Source organism: Danio rerio, chromosome 9 (genome assembly GCF_052040795.2).
Source record: "Danio rerio strain M-AB ecotype USA chromosome 9, GRCz13ab, whole genome shotgun sequence".
Lineage (NCBI taxonomy): Eukaryota > Metazoa > Chordata > Actinopteri > Cypriniformes > Danionidae > Danio > Danio rerio.
In genome coordinates, this window is record NC_141029.1 from 12,081,039 (window position 1) to 12,090,432 (window position 9,394).

Genomic DNA, 9,394 nt, shown 5'->3' on the forward strand with positions numbered 1-9,394 from the left:
ATATATCTGTCAAATGAATATATTGTAGAGTGTACACAGAGTATATTGTGTCATATTATTAGTATTATTATTATTATTATTATTATTATTATTATTATTATTATTATTATTAATTGATTTAAGTTTGATTTTTCTTTCTAAAATGTTTTTAAAACTAATATTTTGTTACCCTGATGCATCAATTTTAAACACATTTAGGTCATTTGTCAAAAAAGCGTATATATTTACATTCTTTCCACATTTACTGACAGATTTCTTTAACGGTCCTAATAAAAACTGCTAAAATAATGAATTATTAGAGGTTTTGAACCTTTAAATTACAGTTTACATAATGGCACTGTTTATTTGTATTTATTATACACTTGAATATCTTTCATTACGTCTACGATTACAACATTTATACATTGAACAATGCATTTGATAGGGTCATTTTTTTTTTTTTGCATTGTTACTTTAAAATGTTCATACTCATTTCTCAGTATACAAAGCATACTACAAATGCAATTAAAATGCATATAGTTCTGAAATTTTGCCAACAAGACGAAAGTCAAATTAAGGGATTATTCACCACTATTCTAGGGAGAATCCCTTTACCATTTTATTTATTTAGTTAGTTAATGATTTGCTGTAATGGCATGTCCTTAAAGTCCCCATAGTAACTATTAATCATAGACAGTGTAACAAATCTGTGAAAAGAAATGATGTTGAAATTTTAACGTCAATTTTACCAAACTTTATTCAAAACAAAGGCAAAATAATGAGTAAAAAAATAAAATGAATAAGTCAATTTAAGGACACATATAAGTTCTCGATATTTGCCTTTGTTTTATTCTTTGGTGTTATACATACTATTTCAGTACTAAGTAGGTTAAATGCAGTATAGTTGAGCAGAGATTTGCGCCCAGTCTGGGAATAGCAAGACTATACTTGGTTTATGCCGTCTAAAAATGCTACCTAGAAGTGATAATGTGGACACGGGCCTTTGCTTCTATTGGTGCTTCAGACTGTCATTCGTCTTCAGTAGCCCTGAGGTTGGCTAATTACCCAGACACGATGGGATAATCCCTGTTAACAGAAGCTGATGTCAGATTGGTTTGGCTCACCACAAATCCGTTCTAGTTGAGGCAAGCAATGCAGGACTGTCTTGCGGTCTCTACAGCAGAACAAGCGGAGGGGCTGTCTGACTGCACTGGAATTCACTTTCTGATGGACAGTCAGTCCACCAGCTTGTTTTACTAACCAAATGGAGCAACACTTGTGATCTGATAAACGCTCGAGCTCGACGTTTCGGCGCGCGCGCGGGGCCGTATCGTAACGTTTTGTCGCGCGCTCTGCGTTATGGGGACCGTGCTTTCTATATCCCCGATAGCAACTAAAGGCTCCATTCTGGAAGAAGGAGACGACGAAGCCGATGGGAGAATAGAGAAAAGCCTTAAAAAGCAATCGGTGATCGTGTCCACGCTCACATTTAAGCGGTTAGTGACTGCGTCAAGTAAGAAAAAAAGTGCCAAGAAAGTAAACCCGAATCCTCTCCCGACGAGCAGCGAAAGTCAAGTCGAGCATCTGAACCAGGAGAACTCCAGGAAATCCCAACAGCCGACCAGCACTGAGCGGAAAACGAAAAATGGACCTCTCGCGGTGCCAATTCCCACGGTTCCTCCCCAGCAGGAGCAGGAACAGTGTACTCCGGCGGCGAAGCAACTGGTGTCGGTTCAGAAGCAGCCCAGCAGCCGGTCTCTCATCTCTCCCAGGCGCGTGGTCGTCCAGGCCTCCACTGGGGAACTGCTCCGGTGCTTGGGCGAATTTCTATGCAAACGCTGCTGCAAAATGAAGGAACTCACCCCGAATGAGGTCATCCTCTGGTTCCGAAATGTGGACAGGACTTTGCTTCTGCAGGGCTGGCAGGACCAAGGGTTCATTACGCCTGCCAACCTCGTGTTCGTCTATCTGCTCGTTAGGGAAACTGTGACCGATGATGTTGACAGTCCACGTGAACTCCACGGGACCTTTCTGACATGTCTGTATTTGGCGTATTCCTATATAGGCAACGAGATATCGTACCCTCTCAAGCCCTTCATGGTCGACACCAATAAGGACGTGTTTTGGGATCGTTCGCTTGATGTCATCGATAAACTGAGTGGCAAAATGCTGCAGATTAACATGGATCCGCACTTTTTCACAGAGGTTTTTCAAGACTTAAAAAACGAAGGAGATTATAAGAAGGATGCAAGCGAACTGGACCGCTGAGTGAGATCAAAGTCTGAGCGGAGATCAATTATTATTGATGTAATCTCTGCTTGTGTTGCACAATGAGCTGATTTATTAATGCTATTTAAGACAATATTTATTTTGTTGGCTTTGTTTTCAAGAGTATTAGTAGGCTACCTAAAAGCCGACATGGCTAGATGCAGCTAAATGCATGACATATTTGTACCTGTCATTCACTGTCATTCATAAAATGGGAAGGCACATTAACGTTTATTCTTATATAAATGGCAATGCTCTGTACTCGTTTCTCGGTTATCTGGGTCACTATATCCTCCTGAGACCCCCACAAACTTGTTTTTTTTTAGGCATATATAGTGTAGATAGGGTGGCCAGGTTTTTCAGATATTCCACAGTCATCAAAGTATAGGTAATAATCACTATATGCAATGTTTACAAAAAAAACCCAACAAATCTATTATATTAATGAATATATATTTTAGCGTTTCCCTGTGATGGAATGCGGCTTAAAGGGCATCCGCTGCGTAAAACATGCTGGATAAGTTGGCGGTTCATTCCGCTGTGGCGACCTCAGATTAATAAAGGGACTAAGCCGAAAAGATAACGAATGAATGAATTAATATATTAATTTAGTAAAACATTGCTAAACAAATGAGCAATGAACACTAATTGCCTTTTTTGAGGTAAATGTGACATGGTGGTGACGTTGTTTACAGTCTTTGTTATTGACGTCATTTCGCGGTTAAACACTGATTGAGGGATTATGTAAGACCTCATGCATTTCAGTTTTTATGCACTTAGAAAGTAGCCTATGATTCTTTAAAAAGTCTCGGAAGTTAATTTAGGTGTTTCCACAAAACACTACACATTAATCCACAAAGGAACTTTGATTTAAAGTAATGTTTGCTTTTGAACGTTATTGACTACGTTTACTGGGTTATGACAGGAGATACTTGAAACTCTGAAATTCAGAGATTTTAGAAAACATAAAAGCACTAAAGGTAAGCACTAAAGATTTACCTGAAATGAAACTGTCCAGAAAAGGGATGTCTGGCCAACCCAGCACTATAGATCAAATTTACCTTTGTAGTTCTAAAGTACAAATGATTTAATTATATTGGCAGCGTTATTACATATATGAAGTCTGTTTGAAACGTACGAAGCCTTAAAGGTCGTTAAAAACGGGGTTTTAGGAGGATAGAGCTACATTTGAAGAGCTGTGAATGGAACTATCCAAGGTGCTGACCCGTTTGTGCTCATGCTGCTGAATTGACAGGCCAATGCCTCCAGCCATTCTGAATGTAAAACTTGAATGCGTTTTCTCTTCATTGAGATGTTCTACTTGTGCCAATCCGTGACGGTTTTTGATTTAAATTGGTTTGAGAAGACTGAATAGATTGTGATTGGAGTTTACTTTCTATTCTGACATGATTTTTGTCAGTGCTTTTGTTTGAATTAAATAAAACCCAGTCTGACTGGTTTTGTTGATGGATAGCCCATGCATGAGTTTATTAAATGATAGAATATATAACAAACGTTTAAACTTTTGTAAAAAAAAAAAATGCTTTCAGATGATAGTTTTGGGGGGGGATGTTATTATTTATCCACTATTAATTTACCATTAGACACATCCTGTTTACTTCTCTGCAAGTCTGTCTTTATTTTCTGTGGAGTTTTTCATCATCAGCCAAACCCGTTCTTGAAAGCAAGAATGAGCAAGCCTGGCGGAATTGTGAATAAAAGCACTCGGCATGAATGATCTTGGTGTTCATTGGCCGGGATTTGCTGCAGTCTGAGAGAGGGGTTCCTCTGGGTCAGCGGAGTACACGTGAACCGGGGCTTCATCTCGCCGGTTTGTCGCTATAGTAACAGCGGGATCGCTCGTTCAGAGCACTGCGAAAACTCATGCGCTTTGTCTTCAAGCAGCGAGCGACCAATTCTATAAATACGTCAATAAGGCTATTTTATCCCCATAAGTGGTGTTCGAGTAAGAATTTCGCTCGCAATCAACAAATGTCCCATTTTGGAGTTGTTTTTTAAAGCTTCTGTTATGAGAACACACAGACTCTTCCTTAGTTATATAGGCTATTTAGTTATTTTTTAGCTCCCAGACAAGTATCTTTCATGGTACATTATGGTAGACGGATAGATAGATAGATGATAGATAGATAGATAGATAGATAGATAGATAGATAGATAGATAGATAGATAGATAGATAGATAGATAGATAGATAGATAGATAGATAGATAGATAGATAGATAGATAGGCAGACAGACAGACAGACAGACAGACAGACAGACAGACAGACAGACAGACAGACAGACAGACAGATAGACAGATAGATAGATAGATAGATAGATAGATAGATAGATAGATAGATAGATAGATAGATAGATAGATAGATAGATAGATAGATAGATAGATAGATAAAAGAAAGGAAGATAGGATTTTTTTTAGGATATTTTTATCTATCTTTCTATACATGCATCCTTTCATTCATGTATTTCCCTATCCATCCATCCTTTCATTTATCTATAGATAGATAGATAGATAGATAGATAGATAGATAGATAGATAGATAGATAGATAGATAGATAGATAGATGATAGATAGATAGATAGATAGATAGATAGATAGATAGATAGATAGATAGATAGATAGATAGATAGATAGATAGATAGATAGATAGATAGATAGATAGGTACATAGATCTATCCATCCATCCTTTCATTCATCCATCCATCCTTTCGTTCATCTATTTATCCTTTCGTTCATCTAGCCATTTGCATCCATTCTTATTTTGTTTATCTATCTATCTATCTATCTATCTATCTATCTATCTATCTATCTATCTATCTATCTATCTATCTATCTATCTATCTATCTATCTGTCTATCGGTCTGTCTGTCTGTCTGTCTATCCTTTTGTTCACCTAGCCATTTGTCCATCCATCCATCCATTCATCCATCCATCCATCCATCTGGAGCTGTGTTGTATATATTTTTAAATGTATTATTTTATTGTCAATGCATGAACTTTTAATTATTGTGTCCACTTTCGAAAATCAGATTCCAAAATTACAAGTACACTGAAAAAAATCATTAGTTGGATTTTAAATAAAAATGTAAAGGTTTGTGCTTGCATACAGTTTATATGGGAACAATTTAAACAAAAAAAATGTTCAATGTTAATGTTCAACTTTATTAGTTTGTTTTAATTCAGCCAATATAAATTGTTAGCAACTACTTACCTTAAAAAAAATCCAATTAATTTTTTTTTTTTTTTTTCATTGTAATGGTTCCTTGGTTCCTTTGTAAACAAGTAATAACCCAGAGAGACCAACCTCAAAGGATGCATGCAAAGGATGATTTGGACTTTTTTTTGTAATTGTTGAAGCAGTTCTGTAATCTGTCAGGTGGCTTTCTCCAATAGTCAGCGTCATTTTGACCTTTCGACACTGTTCCCTGGCTATATATACCATATATAAGAAGTCTTACCTAAGGCTTTCCATCAACTGATCCCAGATTAGAGTAAACAGGTTACATCAGGTTGGAAATCAAGTGTCAGTAGTAATACTCTGTTGGCGGGTCAACCAATAAACACCTTCCATTGGGCATATCAGGACAAGTGAAAGCTCTAATACAGTAAGTTATTTCAACATTATTTACCTCAGTTTGCTAAAAAATTTATAGGTAATCACTTAAGTGCTCTTTTTTTCGATACCTTTAAAAATAAATGTTCCAACTTGTTAATGATCTTTAGGGAAAAAAAGGATTTTGTTTCATTGAGGAACATTTCAACAATTAAACAAAGGAATTTTTCACAGTATTTTCTATATATATATATATATATATATATATATATATATATATATATATATATATATATATATATATATATATAATATATATATATATATATATATATATATATATATATTATATATATATATATATATATATATATATATATATATATATTTTATATATATATATATATATATATATATATATATATATATATTATATATATATATATATATATATATATATATATATATATATATATATATATATATATATATATTATTTTTAATTTTTTTTTTTAAAAGAAAGACTTATTCGTTTTATTTCGACTAAAATAAAAGTTAAAATATTAAACTAAAATACAAATATTTTTTTAATTCAAGTTTTTTTTTTTTTTTTTTTTTGGTTAATAACAAAAGAATGCAAACACATATTTCAATTGATCACTGGTGGGCCTACTAAATGTAAAGCCAGGATGTATACAGTGTAATAAGTACACATTAGAAAAGACAGAAGTCTTCCCACACTGGAATACAGGGACCCCTACTTTGTCCTTATAATGTAATTTGTAAAGTAAACGTTCATTTGAAGCTGTTTAAGTCATTATATTGACCCATTCTTTTAACTCTGGAATTTTGGGAGTTTTCCAGTGTATTAACATGACTCTAGCCATCACTGAAATCCCCACCATCCCTTCTATAATATTTGGCATATTTGGCTGTTCCCAGTAAGCACAACCTTGGTCACAGTGGTATTAATGTTCCAAGTCATTTACTCAGAATATTTAGGGTTTGGTGCCAAAAAAGCTGAACTAGTGAACTAGTAGGTCCCAAATACAAAGAAACATTATTACTTGCCAAACCCATTATATTAAGTCGAACAGATGTGAAGTTATACCTCTGTATAATTTTATACTAAGTAAATTGTCCTCCAGCTTCTCTTATGTATTTACTAGTATTTGACAAAATAATTTTCCATTCCTCATGTTCTATCGCATACTGGATATCCTTTCCTCAAATTTTCTTTAAGTGGATGCAGTCATTGCTGAGCACATGGTTGGTCATACTGTAGAAAACAGAGGCTTTTTGTTGAAGATAAGGCAGTGACTGAAAGTATAGGTTATGGTTTCTGTCTGTGTCTTGGATTTTTGTGGAGACACATTTTCGTATTTGAAGGTATTTTCAAAAATCATCCTTTCCTTTTAAATTATACTTGCTGTAGGACATAAATACACCCTGATCAAATAGATTTGTCACAATATACAAGCCATTCAAATGCCATTACTTCCAATAGATGACTTTCCAATACAAATAGCAGAGTGGTGCCAGATTGAGAAATATGGTTGTTCGTATTGTGATAATTTATGCATTTTGTAGATAAAGCAGTTTTTAAAATTGTTTTAAGGTCAATATTATTAGCCCCCTTAAGTTATAGACAGTTGAAGTTAGAATTATTAGCCCCCCTGAATTATTAGCACCCCTGTTTATTTTTTCCCCAATTTCTGTTTTACGGAGAGAAGACTTTTTCAACATATTTCTAAACATAATAGTTTTTATAACTTATTTAATAACTTTAATAACTGATTTATTTTATCTTTGCCATGATGACAGCAATAATATTTGAAATAAAGACACTTCTGTACAGCTTAAAGTGACATTTAAAGGCTTACGGTTAATAAGGTAAACTAGGCAAGATATTGTATAACGATGGTTTGTTCTGTAGCCTATCAGAAAATATATATAGCTTAGAGTAAAAATAATTTTGACCTTAAAATGGCTTTAAAAAAAATTTTTAACTGCTTTTATTATAGCGGAAATAAAACAAGTAAGACTTGCTCCAGAAGAAAAAATATTATCAGACATACTGTGAAAATTTCTGTGATAGAAAGATTGATTGATTGATTGATTGATTGATTGATTGATTGATTGATTGATTGCAGAACAAACTACTGTCATACAATGACTTGCCTAATTACCCTAACTTAACCTAATTAACCTTAAGCCTTTAAATAACACTTATACCTGAATAATAATGTAAAATAAAATAAAATGTCTCGAAAAAATAAAACTAGTAAAATATTATATACTGTCATCATGGTAAAGTTAAATGAAATCAGTTATTAGAAATTACATGTTAAAACTATTGTTTAGAAATATGCTGAAAAGAAATTTAATAATAGTCAGGGCTAATAATTGAGGACGGCTAATAATTCTAACTTCACCTACATTTTATTTATTTATTTTTTATTTATTTATTTTTTTAACATATTGACTTATTGCAAACTGAATATAATTATGTTATGGGGACCAATTACATTGCACAATTATTTTAGAATCACAACAGTAAAAGCACAATAAAAGACAGCTTAAAGGGAGTTCACTCAGTTATTTCTGGGGAGATTTTTATATCTAAAAACAATTTTTTATTTTTTTTTTCCAAGGACCATTTCTGGTTAGCCGTTTGAGTTTTTTATTTGTATAACATTATTCAAAACCTTAATCATTAACTCACTAGAAGGGCCATGTGGAATCTGCAGATGTTTTTTGCTATTTCTGAAGAGAATTTTGGTAAAAATCTGGAGATTTTTGCTGAATTATTTTGGGAGTATCATAACCAAAACCTAAATATCTGAAATAAAAATATATATTTTAATACTTTTAATATATTTTTAACTTTAATTTGATGTTTAAAATGCAAATCCAATTAGATTCACTTTATTTGGTGAACAAAGCAAGTCTCTTATATAATATCTCTACTAAAAGACAGAAAATATTACTGTACAAACTGCGTTGTACATAAATCAGATGAACATTTTCACATTAGTCAATAATTTTACTGTGAATAATTAAAAAACTGAATAAATATAGATTTACACACATTTACTCAAGTAAATAAAAATAATTAATGATGGGCTAAAAATTAGCAGAACTCTGCGCGTGCAGATTCCTTGTGGGCCTACTCATTAGCCTAAGTTGGATAGGTAGATCTAATTAAACAGCAGTATACAAACATATTATGTTTATATTAATTATTTCATAAATTAACTTTTCTGAATGCCATTATAGAGGAAGACTTTTCCCAACTAATGTGCAAGAATTTATTAATTTCACAGGATATGGCTACCTACGTACACTTACAAATGATGGCTGTTTTAAAATTAGGTTAAACAACACACTTCTTGAGGTTTTTGTTGTTCTTTTTTTAATTGCGTTATGTTTAATCTACTTAAATTCATAAAAACAAATAAGTTAACCTAATTCCTTCATGTTGTCTGAACTGAAATCGATTGTGTGGAACCCAGCATTTTTTACAATGTAAATAGGTGCGTATTGTTTATAAACATTTAAATGTTTGTAAACA

At 33.1% G+C, this 9,394-nt stretch overlaps 1 protein-coding gene across 1 annotated transcript; it reads left to right on the forward strand.

The window, feature by feature from the left end:
• Nucleotides 1-1,118: 1,118 nt before the first annotated feature.
• On the forward strand, nt 1,119-3,716 carry cdk5r2b (cyclin dependent kinase 5, regulatory subunit 2b (p39)). The gene is given in 1 exon segment (NM_001003508.1): nt 1,119-3,716. A coding segment is annotated over 1 exon segment (909 nt). The 5' UTR covers nt 1,119-1,338; the 3' UTR covers nt 2,248-3,716.
• The last annotated feature ends 5,678 nt before the right edge of the window (nt 3,717-9,394 follow it).